The 14,410-nt window shown below is 28.6% G+C and overlaps 2 protein-coding genes across 9 annotated transcripts; one reads left to right on the top strand and one right to left on the bottom strand.

Moving 5' to 3' along the window:
• Nucleotides 1-298: 298 nt before the first annotated feature.
• Nucleotides 299-8,175, bottom strand: Mgat1 (alpha-1,3-mannosyl-glycoprotein 2-beta-N-acetylglucosaminyltransferase). 7 transcript variants are annotated; one of them, XM_070312571.1, is made up of 16 exons: nucleotides 8,007-8,175; nucleotides 5,770-5,849; nucleotides 4,531-5,309; nucleotides 3,693-3,859; nucleotides 3,289-3,542; nucleotides 3,112-3,201; nucleotides 2,914-3,044; nucleotides 2,717-2,822; nucleotides 2,456-2,631; nucleotides 2,084-2,317; nucleotides 1,807-1,945; nucleotides 1,454-1,682; nucleotides 1,225-1,329; nucleotides 979-1,069; nucleotides 720-890; nucleotides 299-641 (listed from the first exon to the last, which is right to left on the bottom strand). In XM_070312571.1, the coding sequence occupies exons 6-16, from the start codon at nucleotides 3,161-3,163 to the stop codon at nucleotides 528-530; spliced, it is 1,548 nt and encodes a 515-aa protein (XP_070168672.1). In that variant the 5' UTR covers nucleotides 3,164-3,201; nucleotides 3,289-3,542; nucleotides 3,693-3,859; nucleotides 4,531-5,309; nucleotides 5,770-5,849; nucleotides 8,007-8,175; the 3' UTR covers nucleotides 299-527. The 7 variants fall into 7 exon arrangements, with proteins under 7 accessions (XP_070168672.1, XP_070168673.1, XP_070168674.1 ...); XM_070312572.1 differs by lacking the exon at nucleotides 8,007-8,175 and having other exon boundaries at nucleotides 5,770-5,866; XM_070312573.1 differs by lacking the exons at nucleotides 5,770-5,849; nucleotides 8,007-8,175 and adding an exon at nucleotides 5,466-5,758.
• LOC138942380 (T-cell activation inhibitor, mitochondrial) lies at nucleotides 4,624-8,804 on the top strand. 2 transcript variants are annotated; one of them, XM_070312579.1, is made up of 8 exons: nucleotides 4,624-4,919; nucleotides 5,027-5,141; nucleotides 6,836-7,224; nucleotides 7,291-7,603; nucleotides 7,680-7,780; nucleotides 7,823-7,984; nucleotides 8,083-8,214; nucleotides 8,343-8,804. In XM_070312579.1, the coding sequence occupies exons 1-8, from the start codon at nucleotides 4,894-4,896 to the stop codon at nucleotides 8,575-8,577; spliced, it is 1,473 nt and encodes a 490-aa protein (XP_070168680.1). In that variant the 5' UTR covers nucleotides 4,624-4,893; the 3' UTR covers nucleotides 8,578-8,804. The 2 variants fall into 2 exon arrangements, with proteins under 2 accessions (XP_070168680.1, XP_070168681.1); XM_070312580.1 differs by having other exon boundaries at nucleotides 7,841-7,984; nucleotides 8,343-8,803.
• Nucleotides 8,805-14,410: the final 5,606 nt, after the last annotated feature.

Raw genomic sequence — 14,410 nt, forward strand, 5'->3', positions numbered from 1 at the left:
CGATAAAATTATTTCATTACTTTATGTTACATAACTTTATAACAAAACTAATCATCATTAAAGGAGCAAAAATATATCAACACATTCTCGTTTTGAAAGATGCCTAATATTGCTTTGTCAATATTATGCGGCATTTTATATACATGAGGCATGATCCATTTTACATTGACAATAATTCTCTTTATCAGTCATTCAAAAAACAATGGATATAATTTTTGAAAAATACATATACATACATAATAAATATATATATATATACCATTATATATATATATATGTATATATATATACTATTGAAATATATATCACATTTTCTGCAAGAAAGATCATATTTAAAACCGGTCTCATGAAAGATATAATACCGGTTATAATTCTGAGGAATATACAACGGTATGTCATAGTCATAAATACAAATTTCATTGTCACTTAATCTCAACCAATATATTCACTTAATCCGTTGAATATGAAAGAAGAAATGCACAATATTCTTATGCAATCTACAAGTCTCTGTAAAGCATTATCATGTGTTAGCTCCATGTAATATCGTAACCACTCCAGTTTGCACTTGGTGCTAAATGCACACGCCTCCCATTATAGAAAAAAGTCACCACGCCACGATATCCAGATCTGGGTACACCGCTCTGTAATGCCAGAGAAATCACAGAATTTCGAATATCTTTTAAAATGAAATATGAATCCTAATTAAAAAGATATATTACCCTGAAATCGTCCATTAAACCAAGCAGTTTGGTGGTATTTTTAAACGATTGACGAGTGTAATAAGGTATTCGTACTGGACCGGGAGCAACTATGTTCCCACTCTTCAATTCTGTATAACTAACCACTGTTGACTGGTATACTTGGTTGACGAAAGCTATATCGTAATTATCCTGGGAATTATATAATAATTTATACATGCACTTTTTTTATTCAATATACAATAAGTTATATATGCAAATTTAATACTCGCTTCCTTACTTTTAGCAAATAGGATAGATTCATCTTGGTGAAAGGCACAAATTGTTCATTCAGCTTGATGTATTTTAAATGTTTTTCAAAGAATAAGCCACTAGAAATAAAATAAATTATGTAGTGTCTGTACAATTTACTCAAATTATACTAATTAGTCTCAAATTATAAGATTGGTATATCTGTCTGGTGGTGTTTTTTTAAATGAAAATATAATATATAAAGAAAATGAAAAATAAAACATAAGATAATTACTTGCTAACTCCAAGTTTGCCAAATGTCCTGGTTCGCGATATTTCTGGGCGGATACAAGCTCTATTCTTTCGCTGTTCAGGCTGCCTTATCCAATCATCCCAATATCTGTACATAAACAAAAAATATATCAAAAAGGTGAGCGCATTATCAAGAATATATTAATGATAAATAACTTGACCATAATAAGTAAAAATAAATCTATATGTATATACAATAAAATTATACTCACGATTTTGGCCATTTTGATGCAAGCTCCAACCATAAATCGCGCATGAGCATCCAACCCAAGCCAGGAAAGAAATCTGTCCTGTAAAGTAAATGTGGCGCATGCTCATCTACCAAGCCGGCTTTACCATTATCATTCCACGCAGACACACACCATAGAGAGCTATCATTTACTAATAGGGGGTAAGTCCCCAGGAAGTACTCATAAAAGTCTGGAGCAATGTCCAAGTCATCTATATGAAAAACACATAAGTAAATTAATCTCACCCAAATATTATCTTGTAGAGATTTATCATGTTTGTTATGTAAAATATTTGTTCAAATTTAATGTTTAAAAGATTTGATTATTAGTCATACCTTCAACAATAATTGCAGTACTATATCCAAGCTTTACAAATACTTGATTTAACGCCCATTTATAGTGACGTGCGATTTTAAAGTATCCTCTAAATTTCTTTTCTTTGGGTGGTATTTCAATATCAGATTGATCAGGTTGCTGGAATGATCATAAAGATTGTAATAGTTTCATCATAGAAGAATATAAGTTAAAGCATATAATCTATCATTGAAAGAGAATCAATAATTTTTATATGATGAATATGACAATATACTTATAAATTATGCAATATAATACCTTTATATGTAGTAACTGGTTTCCATATCTTGCTATGATATCAGCAGTTTGTCGATGATCACAGTCTTGCGATACAACTATTGGGAATTGTTCTTTACTAGGTCTTAATTTTATTAATTGGTTTAAACACCGGTCTACTGTAATACGATTACAAGAAACAACTAAAACAGCTATTATTGGAGATCCATCAGGTAGTTTTTGCTTTAGAGTAGTGCTCTCGTGAGTTGCCTCTGTCTATTAAAAAATAGAAATTTGAAAATTAGACATTGCAAGATATAATAAAAATCATATATTTATGAATATCATTGAAATTGATAAAATGATCTTGTACGATTATTATTATTATTATACAGATTAATTTATATATATTACAGATAAGATGGTATCATGTGTTGGCTTCTGTTCACTTTTAGATTTTCTCTGATCAATGTTATTCTCAATCTTTTGCAACAAGATGCTATCAAATTTGTTGACTCCTTGTTTTTTGTACTTGTCTGTCTCAATTTCATCTATTGATAATTGGACAGCATTTGATTTTTCATATTCTTCTAAAACAACAAATCATATATATTGTTTTTTATCTATTTTTTGTTGTGTATATATATATATAAATTTTATTTTAATTAGACTTACTTTTACGACGTTTACTCTCATTGATTCCTTCAAGAAGCTCCTGATTTATAATTATCTGTTGTTTCACTTGTTTTTCCAATCTGCTAATTTGATTTGATAATTTATCCTAAGAATATAAGAACAAAAATATATATAGTTATTACTATACATTTTCTTAGAAAAGATTTTAATATATTGTAGTATTTTTTGTCTTTTACCTTATCTTGATCCTTGCCAACTGATTGTTGATCCAAAAATAAAAAGTATGTAGCCACAGCCCATAAGACAAGGGAGCCAAAAATTATACCGACTGATCTATTCCGCATGACAAAACCAAGTGTCACCTCAGCTGTAACATCAAAGTACATTACAAAGACAAAAATATAATCGAAATAAACAACAAAGTAAACAGATACCAACAAGGATTCCACACGCTGCAGTACACGTCAGTACATATTTATTATACATGGATCCCTAATAATCGTCTTCGAAGTGTTTTATCTCTTCTATAAAATAGCAACAACTGTTATAACACATCCTGACGCACTACAGCTGACAATATTGACACAACAATCTAAAAGAGTGTTACTTACATGTATCGATCATATCGTATTCATAATTCCGAAATAGTAATCGTAAATCACAGGGAAGTGTCGCACTCCATGTCGCTCAAAGGAAATACGCTATTAGAAATGCATCGTAGCAAGAAACACGACGAAATGCATTATTCATGTTTCTCACGTGGACAAAAATTGTGCGTTATATGAGCGGAAAAACAATAAGAGATTTCGCTTAACATATGTGTATAGGTCACTGCAACGATCATCAACACCATACACGGGTATCACTGAAAAAAATAATCAATCAATCGGTCGTTTTTCACACGATGACGATACCGTAATAAGAATGAATCTTAACGTGAAAAATTTTGCGAGGCACACGATCAATCACGTGGCGACTAATGACATTTTGCAAACAAAGTAACAAGGTTACTTACCATTAAAATACAGGAAGCGATGCGCAACGATACTTGGACTAAACTTGATTATTCGTTAATAATTCAATTACGCGAGATCGCCGCGACTTATTCTCGTGTATCCGTAGTTCTTGGACGACAAACGAGGCTCTGCGTTGCAAACAGTTACAGATGCGGCAGCTGTCAAACTGAAGCGTAAACGTATCTCATGTGCGATCCTCGTCCTCTACTGCCGCGGTGGTATTCGCGATCCGCGATAATAAGCCGACGTAATGATCGCGTGGCAGCCGTGGCTACCGCACAGAATAACGTTCTTTATCATCCTTTATCGTTAAATCAGTCGCCGTTGTCCGATATGATTGCGATATTCCGACACGATAGTCTGCGCGATTTGCAGGCACGCGGTTCAATGTTCAATGCTGAACGCGCGCCACAGATATGAATTGATATCAATCAACGGATACGGATACGCGACATTGATAAGAGATTAGCTCGGGATTCAATTACGATTCTTTCCTCCCTTTAACGAGCGAATGTTGGTACTAGTCTCATTTACTTTGTGCGATTGCGTTAGATAAAAATAAAAATATAAAATTTGTAAATGACATTTCGAAACGTCAATATAGTTGTAAATTGCTCACTTCGTTCATTTTCTATTATTTGTTTGTGAGAGAAAATTCTCTTAAGCAACTATGTTGTCTTCTAGAGATCACCGATTTCACGTTATATTATCATTTATTTAATCAGCGGAGAAACAGAGCTCGGAAGCGAATTAAACGTCGGATTAAGAAGAACAAAATCGCTTCCGATGAAATATCATCGTCGTATATATGGTACTCAGCTGTTCTGCTTAACTTACCGACGTGTGGTTATAACCCAACAATTGGATCAGTCTTTCAAGTTCACCACTGATGTCGCGTTCGCATTGTTTTGTATATTATCAGCGGTCATCCAGGCGCATCATCGCAGTAGTTGAGTAGTTGAAAGCAAGTACATATCGATACGTGTCGTGATTTTTGACAGTTCATTATGACGGTCAATTGACGGTCATCCAGGCGCGACAACGTACTGTACCTGACATTTTTTTTTCCCGGATATAAAACGTTCGAAAAGAAGAACAAAGGAAGAAAGAAGAGAGGGACAGAGATATATCTGTAAAGAAGAGGAAGATCCGTGACATGAGAGAGCTGCGATAGTAACGGCCGTAACGGCGAGCGTAAAAATGTACTGTACGACGCTCGGGAGATGGTAATGGAAATAAGACACTTTCTCGAAGCCTGATTCTTTTTAATTTTCGCGATAATATAATAATTATGGCAACTTGACCTCCGCAATTGACAGCTCTTTCTTGACAGCTTTTGCAGGAGGGACGCGGTAAGAGCCCTGAGCACCGGCGAAGTATCCACCGCACTGAGGCCTTTTTATTTCACTGTTCATCCCGACCTCTTTGGCCAGTATCCCACACAAAGGGTGAGCGTTTTGTCGAATTTTGAGACGTTTGAAATAGCGATCGCGATATGACGTTGACAAGTTCTTTTGTATCTTTTCGATATAAGACCAAGTCCACTCGGTTTTAGTTGAATTTTTTCTTTGTCCATCCCTTCTCCCTTCGTTTTCCTGAATACACATATATGTCATCTGAAATGTAAAACAATAATGCTTTTGTACTTCTTTGTACTTAAAGTAAAATACTATGTTTACATAAAAAGAGAGAGAGAGAGAGAGAGAGAGAGAGAGAGAGAGAAAGTAAAAATGCATAGTTTGCAAAAAGTATAATTAAAACAGAATTAATACAATTGCCATCGCGTGTGTTGCACTTTTGTCTTGCTTTTTCTCACACGCGTCGGTCACGATGTGTATATCTCGTTTCAAATACGTAAGATATACATGGTGTGTACGCGAATAAAATATCAATCAGCAGCGCAAGTTAACACGTGGCGTGACACTATACGCGCTATATTATTTTTAGATACCCGAGGAAATGTTTGCATTTGTGACGGAATGTTTTTGATGATCTTTGCACGCGTGCACACGTGCGCGCGCAAGGTTATGCGAATAAATATTCTGCTATCACACGCGTTGGCAATCAGCTGTTCACCTTTATCAATGAGATGATCGTACGAACAGGGCGCTGAGCAATGTCACGTGATCTATGTCGATGTTTCACATCTATATCATCTGAAAAAGAACAGAAAGATTCGATTAAAAGAAACACAGCGAGCATTTTTTTCTTATATATTTTCGTGAAAATGTTTTAATACGCATATCGTTATAATATTTATCTAATAATAATAATAAGAATCGAGCACATCAAATCAATGCCATGCTCTCTAACATGTATCGAGAATTTATAGAACACAGCAAAATGCAATCAAAATACTCACATATTAACATATAGGAAAAATGCAGCATCTAAGATTATAAATAGATTTCCCTTTTAAATTATAAATCACATATCCAAAAAGTGGATTTTAAATATAAATCTCAAAAAAAAAAAAAAATAATAATAATGAATTTGAATATTTATTATGGCGTATAAATACTATTTTTCCGAGAATTTTTAAAACAATAAATTAATAGATGAACTAAAAGTATATTATCTTTTTATTTTCAACTTTCTATTCTTTTTATGCTTTTAAGATGTTTTTAAAATGTTTATTCAGTTTTATCAATATATATTTCTACACTTTTTTCCGAGTTATAATCTTTTGATCGTAAAAAAATTTTTTCTCCATATTAGCCAACTTCTGATAAAAATATTTATCAAAATCTACAAAGAGAAATATAAATAATCCAATAGGATTCATTCCTAGCATGATAAATATCAAGATAAATAGCATGATAATAGCATGATAAATAGCAAGATAGAATCTAAACACTTTCTGAAAAATTACATGCCTTTTTATTTGCGTTTTTATTTGGTAATCAAAATTTCACAGTTTATCATTATTCTGTATTTATTTACTTATAATAAATTAACATTCTATTATCACATTTTTGAATAATATTAAATAACATTTATAGCTTTAACAAATTATTCAAATATTAAAAAATATGTCTCCCTTTCCAATAATATATAATTTTCAATATTTGCAGACTCATGTTTGAATAACTTTGTATATGTATATATTTCTATTAATTATAATTTGTTTTTTTTTTTACAGACAGTAAATGAGAATTCTCTGAAGCAATTGAGTTCAATCTTAGAAACTCTGCAACAGAAGCAACCTATACGGCCGACCATTTTACCCTTTTATTTGCGCTCTAAAGATGAGAAAGAAGTAAAAGCTGGTAAATTTACACTTGTGAAAATACAATTGAAAGAAAAAGATCTAAGACAAGCAATACTATCTATTTTAAAAACATGCGATCTACCTACGACATTTGTCGATAAAATTGAGGAACAGAAGCCTTCTATCACAAAGTACAAATCCAGATTTTGGCAACGTGCATATTATGGAGAAAGGATAGATTTCTCAGAATTGGAGGATGATCCCATTTATGCTTCGATAATCATGAAACGAAAGATTAATGCAGAACCAGATACATTAAAGTATGTGCAACATTAAAATAATATCAAGTATTGTTGATAATATTTTTATTGATGTTTTTTTACTAGGGCTTATTTGGACAAACACATCAATGAGGTGCACGTTAAGTTGGAAGCATGCAGATCAATGAGGGAAGAAGTGGAGAAATTGGAGAAGATATTGTGCAGTGTTTTGGGTTTAAAGGATATTTTATGGGACTGCGGTTGGAATATCGCTCATTATCGTGGTTGTTTATTAGCTTTCCAGGCTTTAGCCGAACACCACCCAGAATCGATGGAGGTGTTAAGGAATCGGACTCTTGTATTCGCAAACAACACTGGTATCAGCCTGGAAGGTAATGTTATGCTAAACTCTGGAGAAGTCAGGCACAATTGGCTCGATGTAAGTTGTAAAATTATTTAATTTTTTCAATGCAAAAAATTTGCTTTCGTGTGGTTAATTCTTTTGATTTTCGTAGTTAATAAAGAATGTAAAAAAACACGACGCTGTATTATTGAAATTGCCAGCATTTGAAAAGGCAGTGTCTCAAGTACTCCTCGATATTAAAGTCGGTCGACGGTGCGTAATAAATCATATTATTCAAGTTATATGTAGGTTCAGGGTGCTCTATATGTGCAGGAAATTTATGCCTAAAGTGATGGTCGGCCAGTATGAGCGACAACTACGACAACTTACAACTACACTCTCAGATTACCGTGGCAAGAGAAAGTATCCGAGTTCTTGGCCAGCCAGTCTATCGGCCTACGAAATTGTCATCGAAGCGTTAGTATTACTATATAAATACCTTCGTTCGTAGACAATTGTTCAGTCTCGTATACACAAATATCTTTCCATAAATATGTTTGACGATTCTATTGTAGCGAAGCAGGTCCATTGATGCTGTCGCCGACTGGACAATTCATCGTGCCATCATCATGTCCAAGCTTTCTCTTGGTGAATTTCATTACAGAGAATTTAGAAGAGGCTACAAAGAGATTACATCATTATAATAAGTAAGACATTTCATAAAAAGATATAATAAATACATTTTGATTATTTAGATTAGTACAGATGCTATTATTACCTATATATATATATATATATATATATATATATATATATATATATATATTTGTTGCAGCATAAAGCATGTAGAACGAGAACTTCATCGTAAAACCATCAAAGAATTAGGTTTAACTGCACTGAACAAGGATGATAGCATCACGCCAGATCTGATGATACAGTGTTGCGAGCGACTGCTTTTATACAAAAAACATCTAGCACCATCCTTCGAGGGTGTTATGCTTTGGGTTACTCATTATTATTCTGTTATGAGTGACGGTGTTCTTTGTGTGCCATGGGATTGGAAATTCTAAAAAACGAAATATATTATCGTTATTAAGCTATAGTAATCAGCAAATACATCGCGCTGTAAATTCCGACAATGCGAATATTTTATAAGTCTCAAGATTTACAGGATACATACAAATGACATAATTAAATGATTCTAGCGATTTAGAGCAAATAATTATATATATTCATGTATTTATAAGAGATAAACTATTATAATAATTAAAACAATTATTTATGTACATAAGACAATATCCCTCTACAAATCTTTATTTTAACAGATTTATACACTTGGATTAAATTTCAGGAAATTGCTAATCTATTATCGCTATTTGTTTATATGACTGCATCTTTTCATTGTTATATCATTTCTAAATAGATGAGAAAATTAAGTTATAAAGAATAATGGTTTTAAAAAAATTAAAAAATAAAATGTATTCAGAATTGATATAAAAAATTGCATTATATATTACAATTAAAATTTAAGATATAAAAAACACAACTTATCTTGAATAATAAGATTACTATATTATATAATAACCTTACTATATTATTAAACGAAACATAAACTTATGTTATATTCATTGATTCACTTCTTATTGTGTCATATTTTGAGTTACTTACTTATCTTGATACGTTCAAGGAAACGGGAAAAATAATGGGCTAGATGATAGATTCAGATGTAATAACAACATCAAGTACAACCATAGCTTCCGCAATAAATTCGCTAAGAATATTAATTATTCCTAAGATGAAAGCAAGCCCTAAAGTAAAGGTAAAACTAACATTTTTCTCATGTTTTATGATTGTTGAGTATATATGTAACTGCCAAATAATTCGATCAAATTCAAATTTATAACTAGATTAAAAAGAGGAATATTAACGAGATGTATATACTGCAAATATAATAAAATAACCCTTAAGTTTCTTAAAAATTCTAGTCTAGTTTATTAAAATAATTTTTAATAAATAAAAGCAATATTTTTTACCGACAAAAATTTAATAGACGATCATCGATGATCATCTATATCTATGTAATGAGCCATTAGCAATGCCGTATTATGAAATATAGAAAACTAATTAATCATTCGTTAATATATATCCATCACTATTCGCCACAAATGTTTTTCACTATTAATAAACATTTATTAAAGAGAAGTATATTATTATAAAATATATTTACACAAGTTCTTTATATTACAAATATTTTAATTAAATGATAAAGTTATAAGTCATTTGATAATAGTGTCAAAAATTAGTTAGGAATAATAAGATCCTGCATAGAAAATAATTACAGGTCATACTTGACAAATAGAAAATTTCAGAGAAATACGATTAATAAATTAAAATTTAATACACGTATGTATATATATATAATTATATTATAGGCCAAAGAGATAGAGAAAGAGAGAGTATATTGTGTGTATATAATTTATGTTAATGTTTTATTTTATTAGAACTATGTCGCACAGAGTTGAATTATAGAAAGCGGGAAATTTAATGCTTCAAAATCCGCAAAAGTATCAGGATAACACGATAAGCAAAGAGGTAGCAAAGAGATAAATTATAGAAAGCGGGAAATTTAATGCTTCAAAATCCGCAAAAGTATCAGGATAACACGATAAGCAAAGAAGTAGTAAAGAGATAAATTATAGAAAACGGGAAATTTAATGCTTTAAAATCCGCAAAAGTATCCGGATAACACGATAAGCAAAGAGGTAGCAAAGAGGTATATTATAGAAAACGGGAAATTTAATGCTTTAAAATCCGCAAAAGTATCAGGATAACACGATAAGCAAAGAGGTAGCGAAGAGGTAAATTATAGAAAGTTCTTCACGTCTAACATATTCTTCGCTTACATCTCGTCTACCGTTAAAAATATCGATATTATTCAAGAAATACATTGTTCTACATGATCTCCGCTACATGGATTGACGCATTAGATTTATAAAATTAATAATATGACGATTATTAAAGCGATAAAGCGAGCCGAAATCCCGACGCTTTTGCCGAAATCGCGACGCTTTTGCCGAAATCATTTGCGTCAGATACATTATTCGCTTTGATTTCGATTACCGTTAAAGATATCGATATTATTCAAGAAAGACATTGTTCTATATGATCTCCGCTACAAGGATTGATGCATTAGAATTTTAAAATTAATAAGCTTACGATTATTAAAGCGATAAATCGAGCCGAAATCGCGACGCTTTTGCCGAAATTATTTGCGTCAGATACATTATTCGCTTTAATTTCGATTACCGTTAAAGATATCGATATTATTCAAGAAAGACATTGTTCTATATGATCTCCGCTACAAGGATTGATGCATTAGAATTTTAAAATTAATAAGCTGACGATTATTAAAGGGATTAAGCTGGCGAAAATCGCGACGTCTTTTCCTGGGTCATTCGCGTCTAATGAATCTATTAATAATTAATATAATTTTTGCCTAATTTCTCTAATAAATTTATTATATTCATATAAATAAGTTATTTATTTTTATTAAGAATATTTATATTAATTTTATCATAATTAATCAATAATTTTTATAATTATAAATATTTTTTTAATTAATTAAATTTTTAAATATAATTCAAATTATTAAAATTTATAAATAAATTTATTTTTAATTAATATAATTAATAATCAATAATAAATATAAATTATTAAATTTTTTCAAAAAATTTTAAATTATAAAATATTTGTACTACTTACAATTTAATTTATTTAATATATATTCATTTAAACTAACTCACAGATTGTCCCGTAAATTTCTGATATAAATTTTTATATTTAATTAATTTATTAATAATTAATTATAATTAACAATTTATATTTAAATTAAATTTATATGAAAAAAAACTAGATAACAAAAAAATCGAATAACATTTCTTCACTAAATGAAAATTTAAAATAATTATTTAACATTAACCTTTATTTATATTTAACTCTTTTTATATCGAAAAATTTTATTTATAAACTCTTTATTTATATAATAAATCCTGATACAAAATGTACAATAAATAAAATTTACTATTTTATACATAAATACCATTCATTTACATTACCTTAAATTATAATTTAAAATAATTATTTTAATATCATTACTAAAACTAAATAAAATATATTAAAAATTTCTTATTTAAAATATAAAGTCAATAATTTCAATTTTATAAAATTTTATTTAAAAATTATTTTTATTAAATATAAGAAAAAATAATTTATTTATCTATTAAAATTTTAATATATAGTACATTAATATTATAAAATATTAATCGTTTCAATGTAAATGAATTATTTTAAATTAAACTAAAATCTTTTTAATTTTTTATAATTTTATAATAAAATTTTTAATTATTAAAATTATTAACATTATAATATTTATTTTTATTTTTTTTAAATTTATTTAATAAATTTTTTATTGTTTTAAATTTAATTAATTTTGCTTTAATTACTTTATTTGTTTCTAACTTATTTATAATATGATTTTTTATAGAAATCAATAATTTCTTATTTATTTGTCACTTATGTATAAAATTAATTAATAAAAAAATCATTTTTTTATATTATATTATTCAAGTTATAGCGTCTTTATATTAATATTAATTTTTTCTTAATAATTAATAATTTATTTTTTAACAATTATGACTTTTTTATTTTAAACTTTATCATAAAACTTTATTAAAATTTAATACACGTACGTGTATATATATATATATATATATATATATATATATATATATATATATATATAATTATATTATATGCCAAAGAGATAGAGAAAGAGAGAGTATATTGTCGCACAGAGTTAAATTATAGAAAACGGGAAATTTAATGCTTCAAAATCCGCAAAAGTATCAGGATAACACGATGAGCAAAGAGGTAGCAAAGAGGTCACTTATAGAAAGCGGAATATTTAATGCTTCAAAATCCGCAAAAGTATCAGGATAACACGATAAGCAAAGAGGTAACAAAGAGGTAGCAAAGAGATAAATTATAGAAAATTCTTCACGTCTAACATATTCTTCGCTTACATCTCGTCTACCGTTAAAAATATCGATATTATTCAAGAAATACATTGTTCTACATGATCTCCGCTACATGGATTGACGCATTAGATTTATAAAATTAATAAGATGACGATTATTAAAGCGATAAAGCGAGGTGAAATCGCGACGCTTTTGCCGAAATCATTTGCGTCAGATACATTATTCGCTTTAATTTCGATTACCGTTAAAGATATCGATATTATTCAAGAAAGACATTGTTCTGTATGATCTCCGCTACAAGAATTGACGCATTAGATTTATAAAATTAATAAGCTTACGATTATTAAAGCGATAAATCGAGCCGAAATCGCGACGCTTTTGCCGAAATTATTTGCGTCAGATACATTATTCGCTTTGATTTCGATTACCGTTAATGATATCGATATTATTCAAGAAAGACATTATTCTACATGATCTCCGCTACAAGAATTGATGCATTAGATTTATAAAATTAATAATATGACGATTATTAAAGCGATAAAGCGAGCCGAAATCCCGACGCTTTTGCCGAAATCATTTGCGTCAGATACATTATTCGCTTTGATTTCGATTACTGTTAAAGATATCGATATTATTCAAGAAAGACATTGTTCTGTATGATCTCCGCTACAAGAATTGACGCATTAGATTTATAAAATTAATAATATGACGATTATTAAAGCGATAAAGCGAGCCGAAATCCCGACGCTTTTGCCGAAATCGCGACGCTTTTGCCGAAATCATTTGCGTCTGATACATTATTCGCTTTGATTTCGATTACCGTTAAAGATATCGATATTATTCAAGAAAGACATTGTTCTATATGATCTCCGCTACAAGGATTGATGCATTAGAATTTTAAAATTAATAAGCTGACGATTATTAAAGGGATTAAGCTGGCGAGAATCGCGACGTCTTTTCCTGGGTCATTCGCGTCTAATGAATCTATTAATAATTAATATAATTTTTGCCTAATTTCTCTAATAAATTTATTATATTCATATAAATAAGTTATTTATTTTTATTAAGAATATTTATATTAATTTTATCATAATTAATCAATAATTTTTATAATTATAAATATTTTTTTAATTATTTAAATTTTTAAATATAATTCAAATTATTAAAATTTATAAATAAATTTATTTTTAATTAATATAATTAATAATCAATAATAAATATAAATTATTAAATTTTTTCAAAAAATTTTAAATTATAAAATATTTGTACTACTTACAATTTAATTTATTTAATATATATATTCATTTAAACTAACTCACAGATTATCCCGTAAATTTCTAATATAAATTTTTATATTTAATTAATTTATTAATAATTAATTATAATTAACAATTTATATTTAAATTAAATTTATATGAAAAAAAACTAGATAACAAAAAAATCGAATAACATTTCTTCACTAAATGAAAATTTAAAATAATTATTTAACATTAACCTTTATTTATATTTAACTCTTTTTATATCGAAAAATTTTATTTATAAACTCTTTATTTATATAATAAATCCTGATACAAAATGTACAATAAATAAAATTTACTATTTTATACATAAATACCATTCATTTACATTACCTTAAATTATAATTTAAAATAATTATTTTAATATCATTACTAAAACTAAATAAAATATATTAAAAATTTCTTATTTAAAATATACAATCAATAATTTCAATTTTATAAAATTTTATTTAAAAATTATTTTTATCAAATATAAGAAAAAATAATTTATTTATATATTAAAATTTTAATATATAGAACATTAATATTATAAAATTTAAATCGTTAGTACTCTGCGTTGATACCAGCTG

The sequence above is a fragment of the Polyergus mexicanus genome, unplaced genomic scaffold (assembly GCF_030449975.1).
Source record: "Polyergus mexicanus isolate NDT 795.1 unplaced genomic scaffold, iyPolMexi1.0 SCAF_22, whole genome shotgun sequence".
NCBI classification, from domain to species: Eukaryota; Metazoa; Arthropoda; class Insecta; order Hymenoptera; family Formicidae; genus Polyergus; species Polyergus mexicanus.

Coding starts and splice junctions, on each gene's coding strand:
- Mgat1 (XM_070312571.1), bottom strand. CDS start 3,163: ATGTATAATAAATATGTACTGACGTGTACTGCAGCGTGTGGAATCCTT. Junction 1,946..2,083: donor ACCAGTTACTACATATAAAG/GTATTATATTGC, acceptor TGATCATTCCAG/CAACCTGATCAATCTGATAT. Junction 642..719: donor GTTTAATGGACGATTTCAGG/GTAATATATCTT, acceptor CTGGCATTACAG/AGCGGTGTACCCAGATCTGG.
- LOC138942380 (XM_070312579.1), top strand. CDS start 4,894: ATGTACTGTACGACGCTCGGGAGATG. Junction 4,920..5,026: donor TGTACGACGCTCGGGAGATG/GTAATGGAAATA, acceptor CTTTCTTGACAG/CTTTTGCAGGAGGGACGCGG. Junction 7,604..7,679: donor TCAGGCACAATTGGCTCGAT/GTAAGTTGTAAA, acceptor TGATTTTCGTAG/TTAATAAAGAATGTAAAAAA.